This window comes from Haemorhous mexicanus, chromosome 28, assembly GCF_027477595.1.
Source record: "Haemorhous mexicanus isolate bHaeMex1 chromosome 28, bHaeMex1.pri, whole genome shotgun sequence".
In the NCBI taxonomy this organism is placed as follows: domain Eukaryota; kingdom Metazoa; phylum Chordata; class Aves; order Passeriformes; family Fringillidae; genus Haemorhous; species Haemorhous mexicanus.
In genome coordinates this window covers 3101017-3123211 of record NC_082368.1, presented here as the reverse complement: position 1 = coordinate 3123211, position 22195 = coordinate 3101017, and the positions used below count along the sequence as shown (strand labels likewise).

General features: G+C 39.7%; 1 protein-coding gene across 1 annotated transcript; it reads right to left on the bottom strand.

The window, feature by feature from the left end:
• Nucleotides 1-17852: 17852 nt before the first annotated feature.
• MEOX1 (mesenchyme homeobox 1) lies at nt 17853-21895 on the bottom strand. The gene is made up of 3 exons (XM_059869054.1): nt 21469-21895; nt 19189-19361; nt 17853-17975 (listed from the first exon to the last, which is right to left on the bottom strand). Exons 1-3 carry the CDS (start codon nt 21893-21895, stop codon nt 17853-17855), a joined length of 723 nt encoding a protein of 240 aa, XP_059725037.1.
• Nucleotides 21896-22195: the final 300 nt, after the last annotated feature.

Genomic DNA, 22195 nt, shown 5'->3' with positions numbered 1-22195 from the left:
TTCTTTCCAAAAGGTTTCAGTTAACACCAAAGGTCTCCTTCTAGCTGGCTCACTTTAATAGATTTTTCCCATTGAGTTCTCACTTTATAGACTATCATTTCCTTTTCTGCAGGGGAGCTATTTGCTGGGTCACTGATCCAACCAACTTAAAAGGGATTTCATGGATGGCACTTTATTGGTGGTGACTCCAGCCATAATGGCCCAGTTTGCTGGTACCTGGTGACAGCTGTGGGTCTTGCTTTGGTACCCTGGCTCTGAACACTCCTCACAGAATTCACAGAATTCACAGAATTCACAGAATTCACATGATCACTGGGTTGGAAGAGACCTTCAAGATCACCAAGTCCAACCCAGCCCCAACACCTCAACCCAACCCTGGCACCCAGAGCCAATCCAGGCTTTGTTCAACACCTCCAGGGCTGTGCCCCCTCCCTGGCAGCACATTCCAGTGCCCAGTCCCTCTTCCTGTGAAGGATTTTTTCCTGATGCCCAGCCTAAACTCCCTTGTGGGAATGGTGTGAGCTCAAAGAACAGAACAGAATGACCAGGCTGGAGGAGACCTCCGAGACCATCGAGTCCAACCCAGCCCCAACATCTTCTCCACTAAACCCAGAGCCAATCCAGGCTGTGTTCAACACCTCCAGGGATGGCAGCCAGCAGAGTGTTTCCCCAGATGAGTTTCCCCAGCAGAGCTGGGGGAAATCACAGAATCATTGGGTTGGAAGAGACCTTCAAGACCATCGAGTCCAGCCCAGCCCCAACAGCTCAACTCAACCCTGGCACCCAGAGCCAATCCAGAACATTCTGCAGAGTGATGGCCTGTGCACCTTCCACTGCCTTTGTTTTAAGGGGTAACTCACAGAATTTGGGGTAACTGATAGAAATTGCTGTGATTTCTGCCATTAGAGCAGTGAAAGTGCCAAACCATGCTGAGAGAGCAATTACTGTGATTGCAATTACTACAACCTCCATTGCAACAGGATTTGACCCAATGCTTTCCCCTCTGTGGGGCACCCTGCAGGCTCTAACTCATTGTGTGTCTCCAGTGAAGTCCTACAAACCACCCTGCACCTCTACAGGGGGGAAACTGAGGCACAGAAGTTGCCAGCTCACCCAGATCCAGGATTGCTGCTGCTCAGTGCCTGCCCCTGTGGTGTTTGTGAGGTGAGAGATGAGGAACCTGACTCCATGTTCTTAGAAGGCTGATTTATTATTATATTATTATATTATATTATATTATAAATATTATATATATTATATATTATATTATATTATATTATATTATATTATATTATATTATATTATATTATATTATATTATATTACATTATATTATATTTATTATATTATATTATATTATATTATATTATATTATATTATATTATATTATATTATATTTATTATATTATATTATATTATATTATATTATATTATATTATATTATATTATATTATATTTATTATGCTATACTAAAACTATACTAAAGAAAGAGAAAGGATACAGACAGAAGGCTGGAAAAGAATGAATAAAAACTTGTGAGTCCTCAGAGCCTTGACACAGCTGGCTGTGATTGGCCATTAATTAAAAACAATTCACATGTTGGATAAACAATCTCCAGACCACATTCCAGAGCAGCAAACACAGGAGGAGCCGAGGCTTCTCAGCTTCCCAGGAGAAAATCCTGGGCAGAGAGGACTTTTCAGAAGATGTGCCAGTGACATGGCCCATGTCCTGTGGCAGCCCCAGAGAGGGCAGCCCTGGTCTCGTCTGCTCTCTGTGACTAGCTGAGTTTTTGGCTGTGTTTCTGAGTTTCCTGATGGTGCAGGGAAGGGAAAAGAAGAGTTTCCATACTATGTTTTCTATGGCAGTATGAGTTATTTACATGTGATTTGAATTTTGTGGTGTATTTCCAAGCTGTTCTAGGGGCAATAGGACAGGAGATTTCCACCAGCCACAGAACTTTACTCATGAGACTTGTTATGTTCTTCTACTCCAGGTGATTTTCTCCAGGGCAGGTAGCCCCAGGAAGTGTCTGGGTGGGCTCCTCGGACCTTTGTGGCTGTCTGAGACACAAGGCAGACTCCAGGGAGAGCAATTTTGTGAATAAAACATTCCTTTTAAGCATTCATGGCAGCCCCTTCTTATAATGTTCTGAATGAGAGAAGACATTTCAGGCACTCTGTCTACAGGAAGGAAGCAATTATTTTATTAGCACTTTGAGAAATTAAATGATGTGAATTATGGCAGAATAAGTTTAGCAAAATGCTATAATGTAAGAAAACAATTAAAAAGAGTTATAGAAGGTTGGGTGGCTCCTTTATTCTGATAGAGTGTGCAGTTAATTGATTGTCACATGGCCATAATGAACCAGGAGAGGTGTGAGAGCAAATAGAGAGATCTTTGCTCAGGAGAGGCTTGGAACCCTGGACACTGAGAATTTCAGATTTTCTGTGCTGCCAGACACTGATCCCCAAGAGAACAATGCCTTTGACCTGAGGCTGTGGAGAAGGTTGCCAAAATTGAATGATAAAATTAAGATTATGAGTGTGTAGTTTGAATAGAAGTGTGTAATATCACATAGTAAAAAACTTGGTGTTTGAAGTTTTAAAATATAGTAATATCTATAAAACAAAATAGAAGCTTTAAAACAGAAACTAATCTTTCTTCTTCACCTTCTTCTTCACCTTCTTCTTCACAAGTTTAAGCAGTATTGTATAATTAGATTAAAAAAATCCACATTACAGAACACAAGTAGTTAGTTAAGTTAAAGCTAAAAACAATTAAGGTGTTAACAATTTCTTAATTCAATTCAATTAATTAAATTAAAATTAATTAGGATGGGGAAACCTCCAAACTGTGGACAGGTTCCTGAGGGATGAGCAGCAAGATGAGTGCCCAGAGTGCTGCTGCAGCAGCCAGGGCATCACCAGCCCTGCCAGAGCAGTCATTGTCCCTCCAGCACTTGACAGGCCATGCCTGGAATTCAGTTTTGATCCCTGCCATAGAAAAAAAGAGATGTGGACAGGTTGGAAAGGGTCCAGAGAAAGGCCACCAAGATGATCCAAAGCCTGGAAAGCTGCCACATGAGGAAAGGCTGAGAATGTTTTAAGTTTTGAGGGGAAAAAAGGCTTAGGGGGGAGTTTCTGGCTGGGTCCCAGTGGGGTGGAGAACAGCTCCAGCTCCAGCCTGCTCAGGGCTGGGCAGGGAGGAAGGGATTGCAGAGCAGCCTGCACATTCCCCAGGTAAAATTCACATTTTCTGCTCCTGCCCAGCACCCCTCTGCAGGCTGGTGCTTGATACCACCAGAACTTCACTCTCTTTGAGCAGCCTAAATGTTGATTTAGAAAAAATCCTCATCAGGATTCTGGCCCAAGTCAGACTGGATGGAAGAACTTCACTTCAGCTCCAGGCTCCAAATTCCATGGCCTGAGCAGGACGAACAGGAGGCTGCTGCAGGGACACTCAATGTCACAATGCCACCAAAAGCTATCCAATAAAAACCCAAATACTCAAAATTGCCTGAGTTAGGACCAACTAACTTTGAACCAATAAATTTCTTTGTGTTTCCATTGTGTAAGAATCTGAAAAATCTATTAAAATTCACGTGTCATGGAAGGATTTTCCCTGCACAGCCCAGGCTATGTGTGGATGAAATGATTTCTGTGGCACATCCTGGCCAGAATAAAGTCATGCCTTGATTCTCTAAAAATGTTGCTGAAGAGTTTTTTTGGCTTTCCCACAGTTTGGGTGACAGCAAGGCCTTGACCCTCCCTCAGACTTTTCACATCCAAGTGCAGCCACTGTGGTGGGCTGTGGGTAGGGATGGGAAGCAGTTGCTTGGAGCATTATTCAGTCCTTTTTTGCATTTCCTCCAACATCTGGGCTCAGATGGTGCTTGGGCTGTGGGTAGGGATGGAAAGGAATAGTTTGGACCATTATTCAGCCCTTTTTTGCATTGTCTCTAACAAATTCACAGAATTCACAGAATTACCAGGTTGGAAGGGACCTTCAAGATCATTGAGTCCAACTCAGCCCCAACACCTCAACTAAACCCTGGCACCCAGTGCCACATGTTAAACACATCAGGGATGGCCACAAAATGTGCCCAGGTGGTGCTTGGGCTGCTGGTGGAGATGGAAAGGAGTTCTTTGGGCCATTATTCAGTCCTTTTTACAATTCCCTCTAACATCTGGGCTCAGATGGTGCTTGGGCTGCTGGGAGGGATGGAAAGGGGTTGTGTGCAGCATTATTCAGTCCTTTTCTGCACGGCCTCTTTATGAATATGTACAGGCTGATGCCACAGAAATGGGATGTAAAGGACATTTCCAAAATAACAACTGAGCTCCTGGCTGAGTGCAGAGACACACCCAGCTGCAACCTTTGCTTTATTGTCTTTGTCTGCTATTGTCCTTTATTAAACCTTTTACATTTTCACAGCAGAGTGAACCTCTGGATGTGCAGAGAAAATCCTTCCATCCCACAAGGTTTTCACCAGACTTTTCTTGTCCTTCTACAGTCAAATCCAGGGAAATTCATTGGTCCAATGATCATTGCTCCCAAGTTCCCCAGTTTGTAGTATTTGGTTTTTTATTCATCCCTTCACCTTTGATGTTATTTTGGTTCTCATTCTTGGTTCTCTCATTGATCTTTCCCCAGACCAGGTGTCTCTGAGCACATCTGTGCTCAGATGGTGCTTGGGCTGTGGGTAGGGATGGAAAAGAGTTCCTTGGACCATTATTCAGCCCTTTTTTGCATTCCCTTTAACAAATGTGCTCAGATGGTGCTTGGGCTGTGGGTAGGGATGGGAAGCAGTTCTTTGGACCATTATTCAGCCCTTTTTTGCATTCCCTTTAACATCTGTGCTCAGATGGTGCTTGGGCTGTGGGTAGGGATGGGAAGCAGTTCTTTGGACCATTATTCAGCCCTTTTTTGCATTCCCTTTAACAAATGTGGTCACCCCAGCTCATCTTTCCCTCCCTCCAGAGCAAGAACTTCGTGCTCTAGCAGTGAAGGTGTCTCTTGCAGAATCTCACAAGCAAAGACAACCCCCCGTGGCTCCTCTTGTTTACTCCAGCAAAGAATGAAGTGATTAAAGAGGCAGAACATACCTTTTCTCCCCAGGATGCAGCAGAGAGGCACAGCTGAACAAATACTCTGTGTTTTTGCAGCCTGCTTGCCTGGGAGTTGAACTGCAGGTAGCAAAACCTCTGCCAAATGTAGAGATTGCCACACTCTGCAGCCACTGCCAATCCCACAGGAAGATTGATGGGGGCAAAGGCACATTCCTGTGTGAGAAACACCTTCACTCTGCTGTGGAAATGTAAAAGGTTTAATAAAGGACAATAAAGCAAAGGTTGCAGCTGGGTGTGTCTCTGCACTCAGCCAGGAGCTCAGTTGTTATTTTGGAAACATCCTTTACATCCCATTTCTATGGCATCAGCCTGTGCCATTCTCATAAATAATTATGAATATTCAACTTTTCCCCACACTGGTTTTCATGTTCCAAGAATTATTTAGCATGGCTCCTCCCCAGTTCCACCTTTTTGGAGCATGTGGATTCCTGGGTTGTGGTTTTAGTCCTTTTTTATCCTCACCTTCAGTTTTGGGCCTTGGTCCACTCTGCCTTCAGCCCTGAGTGCTGCTGGTTGGCAGAGCTGTGCAGGTGTGCTCACCCTGTGTGCACTGGGTGCTCTCCCACCCCAGCAGGCATTTCAACACAAGCACACTGCTCTCAGCTATTGCACTGCTCTGTCCAAGCTTAATTAGCAACAGAAATAAAAACTACATCTTTATAACAAAGTTCCTTTAACACCATACACAGAAAATCCATTTCAATATTTGCAAAAATCCAATATTATAATAAATATATGGGATAATCCAATATATATATGATATTAAAATCCAAAATAATAATGACAATTATATAATATTATAATATCCAGTACAATAGATAATATTCAAAAAATATTATATATTATAATATCCAATATTATAATATAATTATAATTGGATTATAATCCAATATTATTATATCATATTATATTATATTATATTATATTATATTATATTATATTATATTATATTATATTATATTATATTATATTATATTATATTATATTATCATAATAATATTATAATAACATAAAAATATTATAATAACATAAAAATATTATAATAACATAATAATATTATAATAACATAAAAATATGCATATAATATGTATACTATTATATAATAGAACAGTTGTTATCTTAACTAAGTAGGTATTTTAACACAAGCATACTTACATTAGCTATTTTATTACTATGTTCAGGTTTAGTTAACAGCAGAAATAAAAACTATATCTTTATAACAAAGTTACTTTACCACCACACATATAAAATTCATTTTAATATTTGCAAAAATCATATATATATAGGATAGTCCTATACATATATGCATGATATAAAAATCCAATCTTATAATAACAATAATTATATTATAACATTATATTATATCCAATATTAGATTATAATGATATTTATAATATTGGATTATTATAATAATATAATATAATATAATATAATATAATATAATATAATATAATATAATATAATATAATATAATATAATATAATATAATATAATATAATATAATATAATATAATATAATATAATATAATATTAAAATTGGATTATAATCCAATATCATACATATATTATAACCATATATAATAACATAATAATATGTATATAATATGTATAATATAATACAATACAACAGTTGGTATCTCAACTAAGTAGGTATTTTAACACAAGCATACTTACATTAGCTATTTTATTACTATGTTTACATTTAATTAACAGCAGAAATAAAAATTATATCTTTATAACAAAGTTACTTTACCACCACACACATAAAATCCATTAGGTTAATCATATATATATATGATAGAAAAATCAAATATAATAATATCATAATATTATATTATAACATACAATATTATAATATACAATAATATACTTATAAATATAACAATATACATTATAATAACATAATAATCTGCATATAATATGTATAATACAATGCAACAGCTGTTATCCTAACTAAGTAGGGATTTTAACACAAGCATACTTACATTAGCTATTTTATTACTATGTTTAAGTCTAGTTAACAGCAGAAATAAAAATGATATCTTTCTAACAAAGTTACTTTAACACCACACATATAAAATCCATTTTAATACTGCAAAAATCCAGTATTATGATATATATAGGATAGTCTTAGCTATCTATCTGATATAAAAATCCAATATTATAATAACAATAATATAATTATATTATATTATAATAATAGAATAGAATAGAATAGAATAGAATAGAATATAATATAATATAATATAATACAATACAATATAATACAATACAATATAATACAATACAATATAATACAATACAATACAATACAATACAATACAATACAATATAATATATAATATAATATAATATAATATAATATAATATAATATAATATAATATAATATAATATAATATAATATAATATAATATAATATAATATAATATAATATAATATATATTATAATTATATATAAAGTAATAATATATATATTATATGTATAATATAATACAATACAACTGCTGTTAGCTTAACTAAGTTGGTATTTTAATACAAGCAAACTTATATTAGCTATTTTATTACTATGTTTTAGTGTAGTTAACAGAAATAAAAATTATATCTTTATAGCAAAGTTACTTCAGCATTATACACATAGCACTCATTTTAATATTTGTGAAAAGCCAATATTACAATATGTAGCACTTCTCTAATGGCCACTCTTTTTCCTGAGCAAAAGGCAATTCCCTGATGTTCTGGGCTGATGTCTGTGTGGAATGCAGAGCCACCCCCAGGGAGCAGGAGGGGGAAGGGTGGATGCACTTGCCCTGAGCTGGCAGGTTAAGGTGTGTGAGAGCAAAGCTGTTCAATAAGAAGCACAGGAACCCTGGAAAGGGTTTTTATAACCTCCACTCCTGGCATTACAGCAAGTTTTCTGTCTCTCCTTCACTTTCTCTGCCTATTTTGATGAACATTAGCAGAATTGAGATGGTTTTTCTACTTAAAAAAAAAAAACCCAAACAAATAAACCCAAAACCAAAAACACCCCAAAAAACCAACCCCCCCAAAAAAACCTCAAACCCAAAACAAACAAAAAAGAACCCAAACCCCCCAAACAAACAAACAAAACAAAACCTCCAAAATACAAACAAAGAAGAAAAACTCCAGTCAGTCGTTTCTGTAGGCACAAGAATGGCTGCATCTTGTGTAATCCAAAACAGGACAAGAAGCTAGGAAAAATGAAGTCCTAATTAGGGAAGAAAAAGAAACTGTGATTTTGTTCCAAAGAAAGCCAGTATTGAATAGTTCTATTTTCACCTTTAACTTAACTGCTGAAGTGTGATAAAATGTTCTGAACTTGAAACCAGAGTAACTCTGCTGTAATCCTTTGCTGAACTCCACAAAGAAAGGCAGATATTTGTTTAGGATATCCTGCCAAAGGCACGGGGAAGCTGCTGAAGGCTCCTGCTGAGGTTTGGTATTTGTGTTCCCCCCAGATGAGGGAAGGAATGATCAATCTGACTCCATGTTCTCAGAAGGATAATTAAAATTTATTATTTTATGATACTATATTATTTTTATTATTTTATGATACTACATTATTATTATTATGTTATAATACTATATTATATTAAAGAATTCAATACTAAACTATACTAAAGAATACAGAAAGGATACTTAGAGAAGGCTGAAAAGATAAAAATGAAAACTCGTGACTCTCTCCAGAGTCCTGACACAGCTTGGCCCCAGCTGGCCAAAGAGTGAAAACAGAATGACAAATAATAAATAACAAAATAACAAATGAGTCACAGCAGAAACCAATGGAACAATCACCTGAGGGTAAACACCAGAATGCAATGGAACAATCACCTGTGGGTAAACACCAGAATGCAATGGAACAATCACCTGTGGGTGAACAATCTCCACACACATTCCACATGGGCACAACACAGGAGAAGCAAATGAGATAAGAATTGTTTTCCTTTTCTCTGAGGCTTCTCAGCTTCCCAGGAGAAAATCCTGGGCAAAGGGATATTTCAGAGAATGTGAATGCCACATCTGGGGACCAAACTCAGGTTCTTGATTGATGGAAGAGCATCCAAAAGCCACTATTTTCCTGTGAGCCTAGCTTGCCAACATGAGCTGGCTGAGTGAACACAGGGACCCTGTAACTGGGACAAATCCCAGCTTCCTCTGAAAGTTTCAAAGGTTTTTTTTCTTCCTGTCAGATTCCAGACAGATGAAATCTCCTTGGCATAGATGGACCTATTCCATCTCTCCTCTGAATCACAATAAATCACAGCTTGGAGGGTAACTGAGCAAGAGTGTGGGAGGAGAACCTGGCTTTGTTTGCAGATGCAGCCTCATCTGCCCAGTAGTTTGCCCCCTCCTGCCTCTGCCACTGCTCATTTTCTGGAAAATCCCAATTTCAATTTGATTCCAAAGCTTGCTGAGTCCAACTGATACTCTTTGGATGACAGTGTAAAGAGTGAGTACATTCCTCAGGTCATAAATCATCTCAAGCTGACCCCAATTAACTACAGACCCTGGATTTAATTCCTCTCAGCTCTCACCAGCCATAACAAATGAGGTCATTTTGTGTCAGTGAGACACTGGAGCAGACACCTCTGGGAACACCACAGGGATTCTGGTCCAGTTGTGCTGCAGGAGACAGAAAGGATCATATCTTCTTGTTCCTTTCCAGATAGCAGTCATGGCATTCCTGGCAGCATAGGTAAAGATTTTCATGAGGATACAGGAAAACCACAGATCTGGGAGTTTTATTGAAGTTTTGCTCCCATAAGAGGTGATCTCTGACACCTGTGGCTGCCTGCCTTGCACAAAATGATTCACTTGTACCTCGTGCAAAAACCCAGCACCCAGCCAAGCACATCTTGAGCTCAGATGTGCACCTGAACTGCCCTTCCCTCTTGAAGCTCTTCCATTTTCATGGCAAAGACTGCATGGCACCTGCAAAAGAGGCTGTGCCTCTGGTTTTGTGTTTGGAAAATGCTCTGCTGATGGTCAACAGATTCCTCAGGTTTGAGGATTGTTCTGAACTGGTTCAGCACCACTAAGAAGGATTCAATGTTCTTTGGAATAAGACCTTTTTGAGCTCAGTGTGATGCTAGAAATCAAAAAGTTGTGGAAAAAGTGCTGACCCATTGCTCCTGAGCTGAGATTTATGCCTTGGATTGGAACAGGAAAATCCAGATTACTCTTTCCTATAATTCACTGCTTTCACTGTGTTGTTTTCCCTATAATGTTTGTCTTGTTCTTTAATGTTATCATGAAAGGGCAGTAACAATACAAGAATGGTGAACAATCTAAAACTCCATCCCTAATCAGATCAGTTCACTAATGACAACCAGCATGAGAAACTAATGAACTCTTTTTGTTTCCAATCAAAACTACCTGCCTTTAACCCTGCTTTATTCCACTGACTACTTCTCCATTGAGTAATGTAGTTTTTATTTGTGAAACCTCATACTATTAAATGCAATGAGCTCATCCTTTTTCTTGGCATCACCTCATCTGGATTCTGGCAGAGACACAAAGAAATTACAGCAGAGAGAAGACTGTAAAAAAAAAAGAGAGATCATTTTTCTCTTAAAAATAGTCAAGCTGGCCGTGGCAACTGTGAAGGAAGTGAAAATTCAAGCCCAGTTTTATATTTGAAGTTATACACAGATTACAAATCCAACATTTTCACTCTTGCATTGTTCTCCATATGGTGAGTTATATTTTTCCTACACATCCATGTGTCTAAAAGATGTCAAAGCAACTGCAACTGGAAGAGATTTTTTTTTTTCATTTGGAAGCCACCTGGAGCAATCCCTGAGTCCAAACACCTGACTTCAGGGCTGAGCAAAAATTAGAGCATATTACTGAGAATATCATCGAGTGCACTGAAAGCTCTAGAAAGTTTCAGGCCCAGCTTCCCCTCTCATCTTGGTACTGCCTGAGGAATTCTCCTAGTGCACACAGAGAGGGAGCTGTGATGTGTTCATTAGTGAGCCAATGTGACATTTAATCTCAGGAAGAAGATCAATACTGAGCAGCCAAGGGCTCCAGGTGCCTCAGCTCCCCCATCAGTGCTCTCCCTGCACTGGGCACCTCCCCACTTCCCACCTGGGGAAGGAGGGTAAATACACTCTGACCATTTTGATGATTCCCTTGACACTTGCCTATTTTAAATGACAAAATGTCTCTGAGACAAGGCCTGCTCTGAGCCAGGCACTGTGAGAGTCTGGCCTTAAATAATTTCTCATGGTGCTGCAGAATTCAAGGGGTAAATGGATGGATTTCCACTGGGTTTGTTTCCCTTATGGCTTTCTTGGACTTTTTAAACAGCTCTGCCAGGATTGGGAAGCTTGGTTTTTTCAGAAATCTTGTAAAGGCACAGGAAGAATTTCATTATTGCAGTAGAATTTTTTTTTCCATGCTTATTTATTCAATGCTCCAATAGTTGAAAATATTTTCTGAGTGTGTGCATTGAAGACTTCCTGGCTGGGCTGTGTGCAGGACCCAGAGCATGCAGGGGATATAAACCAGATTCACACTGGAAGCCAGCCGTGTAAACAAGTCCTCAGTGCAGACAAGAACCCTTAATTCTTGTAATGTGAAACATATTCCAGTGGTGTCTGTGCTTTCTCCTGCAAATAAACCAGTGAGAGATGTGCCTGGAAGCTTTTCCTGACACAGACAGTTTCTCACCTCATTATTTTATCCTCTTTTTAATGGATTTGTTTTTATTGGGATATTTTATAGAAGTTTATAACTCAATCCAGCTAAATACAGGTGACTTGAAGACAGCAAGTAGCCTGACACAAGTCCATGCTGCCAGGACTTTTATACTTTATATTTTTAGGTATAATCAGAGAATAGAGTGCTGGATTTTTGTGTATCTGAATGAAGATTGGCTTCTTCAGCTACACTTTTCCCTAGAATCTCCTTTTCAATTAACTTCAGGTAAAAATTGTGGATAATTATTATGGAGAGTTACATTTACAGGAAAATAATTTCCAGTCCAGATTTGTAAGATTCCCTGACACTGGGACCAGGGATCTGTCCTCCTCAGCTAAGAAAAGTGGATGGAGCAATTAAATTAGATCTGACAGATTTTTTTTTTTTGCTGAATTGGAAACTACACGGATTCTCAACAGTTATATCACATATATATATACATACATATATATATATATATATATATATATATATATATATATATATTTCTTGATCCTCTCTCATGAAAGAAATAGAGGATGGAAAGTGTTGAAATATAGGTATACAGAAAAGCATAGAAATACAGATGAGAAAATAAGAAATATTATATTTATATTATATAAATTTTATAACATAATATATTATACAACATATTCTAAATAATATTTATATACAATATTTATAAATTATATAAATAATGTATTATATATGTTTTAATAGAAATAGAAATAGATAATATATTACATAATATATAATATATATGTATTCTATAATATATAATGTATTATATATTATATATTATATAATATGTAATATATTAAAACATATAAATATAAAAATATATTTAAATAAAGTATATAAATATAGAATATAAAAGCAGATGGAAGTATAAAACTGTTAGGCTGTTTGTGGTGACTATTGAAAGGAAGAAATAATCCTTTTTTTTGGGTGTCTTTACAATCATCAACTTACCTGTAGCACTGCTGGGCTGACACTCACCTGGTGACAAATTCCTGGGTGTGGGGAACACTTCACATGTGGCATCTGGGTGACAAAATATCCTTGGGGATGAGTGTGGGCCATCATAAACTTTCACTGAACTAAAAATGTAAGGCTGTAAGGAAGCATGTTAATTCATGGGGCTGTTTCCTGCTCCAAAGTGGGACTGAGGGAGGCTTGAAAAAATGTTTTTTTCTTTAATAAGGAAAGAGAAACACAGCTCAAAGCTCCATGGAATGAAGTCACCCTGCTCTCTGTTACTCACTGCCATTATCTCTGCTGCAATCTGCTCCCAGAGGAGCTTCCAGACAACCCTGGGAGCTTATCCCTGTCTAAGAGTTATTGAAGAGAATAAAATAACAATTATGGTCCAGAGGGAGGGAACAGTGGTGTAAGAGTCTGGTGCTGGATGGAAATCCTTCCTGCAGGCTGGAACCAGAACAATGTGCCATTGTGTGTGGGGAGGGTGGGGATGGGGAGCCAACACCTGGAGCCAGAGCTGAGGGGAGCAGCCCCATCATAACTCACGAGTGCAGCTGAAAGGCAGAGCCTGAGGTTATTTTATGCAGGCAGACAAAGCCCTTCTGCTGTAAGCATGGAAAGAAAGTGGATTTCCTGTCCATCTGCCTGGAGGAGCTGTGTGGATCCAGCAGGCTGAGCCCAGTAACTAATGCAGACATATGTCACTGTGATACTTTCTGAAAAATCCCTTCACCAGGATTTCTTCTCCTGGCAAGACGAGAAGCCTCAGCTTTCCATGTTTTGTTGCTCTGGAATGTGCTTTGGAGAATTGTTTACCCAGCATGTGAATTGTTTTTAATTGATGACCAATCCCAGCCAGCTGTGTCAGACACTCTGAGTCTGTCACGAAATTTTATTATTCATTCTTATCTAACCTTCTGATGTCTCCTTTCTCTTTCTTTGGTATAGTTTGAGTATATAGCTTTAGTTTAGTATATAGTTTCAGTATATAATTTTCTTTTCATATAATATAATATCATATCATATCATATCATATCATAAATCAGCCTTCTGAGAACTTGGAGTCAATTCTCATCTCTCACCTCGTCCTGGGGACCCAACAGACAAACTTCTTGGAGGGGCTCTGCACTTTCCTCAAGGGAAGGGAATTACCCAAAATATGAGATAGTGGCTGATGAAACTTCATATGAGCACTGCTAGAGGTGGGGGGAGAAAATGGGGTCATTGAGGAATGGTGTGTTCTGTAAAATGCCCTGATTTGTTGTGTGTGCCTGTTTCCATGCACAGGAAATCCTGCAGGAAGCAGGATTTGTAAGCTTTGCTCATGTAGAATATGCCCCAGTCACAATCTCTGGCTGGGAAATGTTTGCTGAAGGGCTCTCTGGTTTCCCAGACAGTGTGAGCTGGAGGGTTTGGCTCCTTAGTTGTTTCCTGGGAGGGTGATGAGGCCCTGGCACAGGCTGCCCAGAGAAGAAGTTGTGAATGCCCCATCCCTGGAGACATTAAAGGCAACACTGGACTGGCCTTGGGTTATCTTTGGAGCTTCATGGACTGGAAAAATCCTTGGCTAAAATGGCCTGGAGGAACTGAGGACTAACAGCAGAGGATACAGAACCTGTAAAACACATCAGGGCCTCTGCTCCATTGGCATATGGCTAGACAGATAAAGAGTCCATAAAGCCTCTGACTCTGAGGAAAGCCCTTCTCTTGCTCTATTTAGAAGAGGCAGCAGAGATATCAAGGGCTCCAGCACATATTTTTGTGCTTGTACAGATATCCCTGCTCCCTGTGGGCTGTTTGCACTGGCAGTCTCAGTGCCCTGCTTGCCTGTTCTTCCTGGGGAATTCCTGCCAGACTCCTCTGATGCCATGGGGTGTGACAGTGGTCACAGGGGTCCCAGGATGAGGGAAGAGATGAGAATCTTGACTCCATGTTTCAGAAGGCTGATTTATTATTTTATGATATATATTATATTGAAACTATACTAAAAGAATAGAAGAAAGGATTTCTACAGAAGGTTTGCTAAGAATAGCAAAGGAATGAATAACAAAGGTTTGTCTCTGACTGAGACATTCTGGACAGCTGGACTGGGATTGGCCATTAATTAGAAACAACCACATAAGACCAATCACAGATCCACCTGTTGCATTCCACAGCAGCAGATAAGAATTGTTTACAGTTTGTTCCTGAGGCCTCTCAGCTTCTCAGGAGGAAAAATCCTAAGGAAAGGATTTTTCATAAAACATGTCGGTGACAATGAGGTGACTGTGTGCTCAGATTGTTTATTGAGAATAAGGCAGAGAAAACATTGCCAAACATCCCCAGGTAGCTTCCCTCTCTTCTGTGAGGAGAATGCAGCCTGATGTGTATTTCTGACAAAAATAATTGCAGGTCAAAGACTTTGCTCCCAGACAACAGGACTTCCCTGGGAGACTCTTGGCACCAGAGGTTCAGAGGTCAAATGCTTTGATGTCAGGAGTGAAATGTTCCTTCTCAAAACACTAAAATCTTTGAGTGAGCAGATGGTTTAATGAAGAAACTGCCCCAGCACAAGAAGATCTCACAGGTGACTCATAGCTTATTTCTCAAAATCCAGAGCAAGGGCTGTTTAGGAGCTGTAATTAGGGGTACAGGCTGAGATCCCATTGATTAGTTTTAAAGTGAATTAGGATTCATTATGCTACCATTGACAGATTCCTTGAAAGGGGAGATTTATTGGCCTCTCATCTGAGTGAAGAGCTGGTTTTGGTTTATGTGAGTAGCCAAGAGCCCAAAAGTTTTCATCTCAAAAGAAGCTGCTCCTGCAGGTTGCAAACTTTCTAACCCCAGTGGGGAGGAGCTGATGTACAGAGATAAATGTACAGTCATAAATGGCTGAAGAGGTTACAAGGATAAAAGTAAAGAAGAACTCCTGCTCCATGGTGGTTTGTGTCCCAGGAGAAGAGGGCAGGAGATCTGAGCACCAGAGCTCTTCACAAAATACAGCTTGCTTCAGTCTCTGCCAAGAGTTTAGTCAGAAATCTAATCAGAAGGCAGCAAGGTTCAAGAAGGAAAGCCAAAGACATTTTCTGTCCTTAAAGGTACAGTAAACTTCTTCTCATCTGTGCATGGGCAACTTTTTAGCCAACTAGTTTTATGTCAGCTGAGCAGTGATTGATAGAGATTATTGACCTGTTTCTAACATTGGTTTGGTAGCCAAAAGGATGATGTTCTGCCATTGCCCACCCTTCTCAGTGCTGCAGAAACTGGGGTCTGACCAGAACTCCCTGTCTGGACCTCCTCCCATTGAAATATCTACCACAAGGAAGATGTTTGAGGGTAATTTTTCCTTATCATCAAGATCTGAAGAGACAGGGGTAGGTCTAGCTCAGAGAGAGAACATGCACACCCCTAACTATTATACCTGATTATACAGTAGGTATTACAGTCACAGAATTGACATGGGGCCCTGTGTGACACATCCCTGATGTCTTTTCTTAGTTTGTTGGTTTTTTCCAGGGGCAGAAGAGTGTTGGCATTTTGTTTTGTGTAACTGTTGTTTTTGGATAAAGTGAATAAGAGCAAGTATGGGAAATAATAAGAATAAATGCAGTATGGGAAACCAGACACCAACCTAATTCACTTTCTCAGTGCTGCTCAAACTGCTCAAGTTTCTTTTATTTTAAATAATTTATTTTAAAAAATAACTATTCTTTTAAATTGGTTTTGCACAAATATTTACTCTAAACTGTTTTTTTATTTCATCCATCAATCAGAGCTTGGAAATGTTGAGAAGGAATGTAATGTTTGTTTTTTCTTGGTAGATACAGGAAGCAGCTCTTTGAAAAAGAATACAGCATCCCTGTTTTTTTAAAAAAATTGACATTTATCAATTTTGAGATCTTTTACAAGTGGAATTACCACTAACAGCTTTATAAACATATAATCCAGATATACAAATTTGTACCCAGCATATCTACAGTTCACATGCAACCACAACAGCATCAGAGTAAGGTGAAAGGCTGGAGCTGCAAACAATGGTTATCTTTGAAATATTTAAACCAAACTTTCAGTATTCTCAAGGGTCATCAAGTGGTACACTAGTGTAAAATTCTGCTTAAAATATGGCATTAGTAGATGAAACAAAAAGAAATAAAAGAAATGGGAGCAGGCACTATGCTTTTCTAAATCATCATAATTTGATACACTATAAATTTTGGTTAAAAGTGGGAATAATTTAAAGTGGGAGTGTTCTGAAGTGTTCTTAAGACTTCTGGTGGTGCTGTGGCAGTTTATTGGAAAACTTGAAACCAAACTAGGGATATTTTAGCTGTTGTGTTGAGAGTTTTCAATCTCTGCTGTGCCTGCTGGGCCATTTGGTAATGACTGCTTTGAAAAAATATTTGAAACTGAGATCTAGCAATTTAATTTCAGGATTTACAGTAAGCTTGGAAGAAATCTCCCTCTGCAAATTGCTGCCATCAACAAGGCACTGACCTTCTTGGACTCTGTTCTGAAACTGGTGAGCAGACTTCTGTGTAAATCTATTTTTAGTCTCACATTTTCTTTTGTAATCTTATTGTCTATTCATACAGGTGTCCAGCTCATTGTGCAAGAAAAATCAGTGACTACCAAAGTATTTATTTCTCTCCAAGTAGGGCAGAGGGAAAATGTGCATTGTCAAATCCAAATGCAGACTGAAGAGGTGTGACCAGGGGAAGCCTGGATGAGAACAGAGCTGCAGATGCTGACTAACAATCTGCATTTTCTGGATGTTTGAGAGTCTCTACAGCATTACTCCTGTTTTATATTCAGTGTTTGCTGTTGTTGTTTTTTTCTGTAAACACATCTGTGGTAGTAAGACAGTTTGACAGACAAAAATCAAAACCATGCTGTCTTTGGCTTTTTCCCTCCTGTGCTCTTTAATTGCCTCTGTAACCTCAAGCATCATCACCTTTTAAAGACTGTGGTCTCATTGTGTAGCTGATTCTAAGCAGTTGCACCCACATTCCAACCAATGATTTTCTCCAAGCTCCTCTCCCTCTGCTGCACGGATTACTCAGAGCTGGGGGAGGCAGCAGAGTCCACATCCTCTGTGTCATGTTCGTGTGGGGGCACTGCCTGCCCACCTTTAACACGTTTCCACTTCATTCTTCTGTTTTGGAACCATACTTTGACCTGGGTGATAAAGAGAAAATAATTACTTGTTGCCTCAACCTGAGCTGTATAAAGCAGAGTTATGCATAAGTGTGTAGAGGGATCATTTGTGGCATTCTAGAAGAAAAGGTGAACAGAGTTTGACTAATCCATCTCTCTAACACAGACTGAAACAATTCTTTCTAAAATGCTCCACACAGATGTTCCTCTGAAACCCTCAAAGGTAGTACAAGTGCTTTGCCTAGAATCTTCATGTCAAATAGGGCACAGTGCCTCTCATGTATTTTTAACATCTAGGCCATCCAATCTAATGCTTCAGGAATTTTAATTTGCCTCACATAATTACACAATTCTTCTGCTGTCCACTTAGCCTTGATAAGGAAACTTGGACTGAGATGACAATGAGAGAACAGAAATACCTCTCTCCACAAAACTCTGTATAATTTTCTTTCCTTATCCAAACACCACCTGACCCAGGAAGAATGCACATATCAAATATTAATTCCAATAATTTCCTGTTTGTCAAAGTCTAAGGTGATATCCACATTCCATATGTAAACCTTGACATATCAATATGCACCAATGAATGGTGCTAAACAAGAACTCAGCAGAGACCAGTTATTCCCAGGTCTATCTTTAGTGGAGAGAAACACAATTAAATTATTAACTACTTACAGAAATGTGTAACGAAGGTGCCATGGACATATTTTATGAAAAATCCTTTTGTCAGGATCTTTTCTCCTGAGAAGCTGAGAAGCTTCAGCTTCTCCATGTTTTGCTGCTTTGGAATGTGATTTGGAGAATTGTTTACCCAGCATGTGAATTGTTTTTACTTGATGACCAGTGACAGCCACCTGTGTCAAGGCTGTCAGCAGTCACAAGATTTTATTATTCATTCCATTCTTTTCCTTGCTAGCTTTCTGATGAAATCCTTTCTTCTATTCTTTTAGTATAGTTTTAATATATAATTTTCTTTTAGTATAATCTATATCACAAAATAATAAATCAGCCTTCTGAAACATGGAGCCAAGATTCTCATCTCTTCCCTCGTCCTGGGACCCCTGTGAACACCACCACACAAAGGTGTTGGAAAGAATGTGGAGGCTTGGTTTTAAAATACTTCTGTGCCTTTGCAAAAGCAGAGCCTAGAGTGACATCATCTGCTTTTTAGCATTAGGGAGAAGTTGTGGGGGAGGAAGGAGGAGCTGGGGAGGGTTTGGGGTTTGGGAAGTACTTGTCTTTCGGTGAGATCCAGGTTCACAGCTATCTCGTATCTCCTGAGCCTTGTCAAGTAGTTGTGGTGGGCAAATTCAGCTTCCAGCTCCCTCAGCTGCTCCTTGGTGAAAGCTGTCCTTTCCTTCCTTGACTTGCTGCTGCTTTCTGCCTTATTGCTCGAGTTCTGGTTCTCTAAGAGGCAAGCACACTGCTGTGATTTGAGGTTATGCTGATGTGGGTGAACACGTGCAGCTGCAGAGATCTAAAAGACTCCTTGCAATGCTCAGTGGAAGTTTTAAGATATTTCTTTATGTCCCCTCAAGCTCAGCATGACTGAGTGGTGCTGCCAGCCTTGGTTTTGGGAGGACAGAGGTGGGACAGCTGGTGGAAATCCCATCTCCTCTGAACACAGAGAGACAATAAACTACAGCCAATGCAAAGGACCTGGGAGCTCCTCACAGCCCTGTGGGAAGGACTCCCTTTCCAAGGGGCAGCTTTCACTGTGGGAGTAATTTAAAATGGATATTTGGATAGTGGGGTGTGTAGCTTGGAATCTCTCACCCACACTGTGTGCCACAGGGTGTTGTCAAGAGAAATAATCCTTATCCATGGCTTGAGGTTCTGTGGGATTCCAGAGGTGGAAATGTGGCCCAGCTGCTTCAGTTTTGACAACAGAATGTGAGAAATGACAAATGTGTGAAAGGACAAATCATCTTGGGCAGGTTTTTCCTACTGTACTGCCAGTTGAAAAAGAAGAAAGGAGAGGAAGGGAAGTTCAGGGAAGAAAGGAAAGAAAATTCAGGAAAGGAAGGGAAATTAAGGAAAGGGAAAAAGGGATAAAGGGGGAAAGGGAAAAAGGGGAAAAGGGGGAAAGGGAAAAAGGGGAAAAGGGGGAAAGGGAAAAAGGGATAAAGGGGGAAAGGGAAAAAGGGATAAAGGGGGAAAGGGAAAAAGGGATAAAGGGATAAAGGGGGAAAGGGAAAAAGGGGAAAAAGGGGAATGTGTCTCCTTCCAGGATGCCAAGCAGCTTCAATACTGGGTTGAATTTAGCAGCTGCCTCTCCCCAGGGCTGCAGTGGTCACTGGAAGGTGGAAGCCCAGAGCTCTCAGGGATGTCACTGCTTACAGCTCCCTGAAAGGAAGAGAGCAGAGGACAGCAGCAAGGATGAACAAAAAGTGTGAAGAGTGCTAGTAAGGGAGAATAAAGAAACTTTTTTCTTCTATTTAAAACAGGGAGATGAGCTTTGGAATCAGTCTCTTTAAGGATAAAGATATCCCTCTAATGTGAGTAAGCTGAAATCTGCTGTTTACCTATGATGTTTTAATGAAAGTGTTGTTCACCTTTCAAATTGTTATTTTATTTAAACTTCTTTGCATTTGGGAAAATTTTGCCTAAACATGCTTTTTCAGTATAAATGAACTTAAATTCTACACGTGTCTGCAGAACCTAGAAATCAATCAATTAATATTTTTATCCCTGCATTCTCTTCCTGTGAAATGAGGCTGCTGGAAAATAGTCTCCACTTGGTAGCAGGGCTGTGGGGAAAAGCACACTGTAGGTTGTAAGTGAATATTATGGCATTTGAATGCATAGAAGCATCTTAAATTTTAACAGCTTCCTAAGGAAAAACAATTTTATGCATATTTCATTGATTTGGATCTGAGATATCAGCAACTCAGAGTTTGTATAACTATGAAATTATTGATTTTCACACTGTAGAAAGAATGTGTTTTGCTAGCTAGGATGACACCATGAAAACCAGGAACATTTTCTGCCCTGTTGGACATTGTACTGATGGGCAAACTTTTAGAGGTTAAAATACTTAACATTTAGTGACCCCAAACAGAATTTATATTTAAAGGAAGACTTTGCCTCTGGTACTCCTTACCAAAATTGAGATGTCAAATCCCTAGTGTGACATTCCCTGCTGCCACAGGCAGCTCAAGGTGAGGGATCTTTGCTCTCTGCCATTCTCTTTTGCTCAGACAAATGGCAGGTGTGAAGGGATAACTCCACATCCTAGGACTTGCAGTTCTGTGTGTACATGCCATGTGACTCTGCTCAGTTCCAGCAAATGTGCTAAAATGCCTAGCTCAGTACCCAAGATCTGCAGGAGTGAAATACAAAGACCAGAAAAAGAATCAGACAGTTAGTTACAATCCTGTTACTGTCTAAAGCTTCCCCAGGAAATATTATGAAATGTTTTGCTCAGCAGTTTTCTTTCTTAAGTCCCAGTCTCACCAGGTGTTCTCATTCCATCTCCTGCACTCTCCCACAACCCTGAATTCACATCACCTACCTGAGCTCTCCTTTTTCCTTCTGGATGGCTTTTTCTCAGAGTCACTTGTAGGATTTGCTGGTGCCTCATCATCTTCATCCACAGCCACACTCACGAGGCTGGTGCTGCTGCCCTCTGACTCTCCAGAAGCCAAGGCCAGCCCTGGATTTGCTCCTCTTGTGGCCTCAGGTGCTGCCAGGTGCCACTCAGGGTGCTGGAAGGAGGGGTGCTGCTCCTGAGGGAAGCTGTGGGGAGCTGGCACCAGGCAGGAGGCTGAGAAATCAGAGTAAGCAGCGAAATCTGCTTTTTGCTGGAAGGAGAATGGTGCTGCTGGGTAGTGGCTGAGCCCTGGAGCTGTGCTCAGGTCGGGGTGGGAGCTCCTGACACAGCCCCAGAGCAGGGGGGGAGCCTGTGGGCTGCTCATGCAGCTGCTGCTGCTGGGATCCATCTGCTTCCAGTCCTGCCCACACCTCAGGGCTCCTGCCTGCTGACAGCTCAGCCTCCAAAAGCACGAGAGAAGCAGAGGGGAACTCCTCCAGATGTTAGAGAATAAATCTCCTCTCTCCTCCCTAAACAACAGTTTGCTTGTGATGCTGCTGCAGGTTTGCTGCTTTAGGAACTCTGGTTCTCGAGGTCTTCATTGCCAACCAGATTTAGGCAGGGATTGCCATGAGCTGCTTCCTTGTGAAGAGCTGGGCACGAGTGAAACACTTTTTAAATGCTGTGCTGGGGAGACAGGGACAAGTTT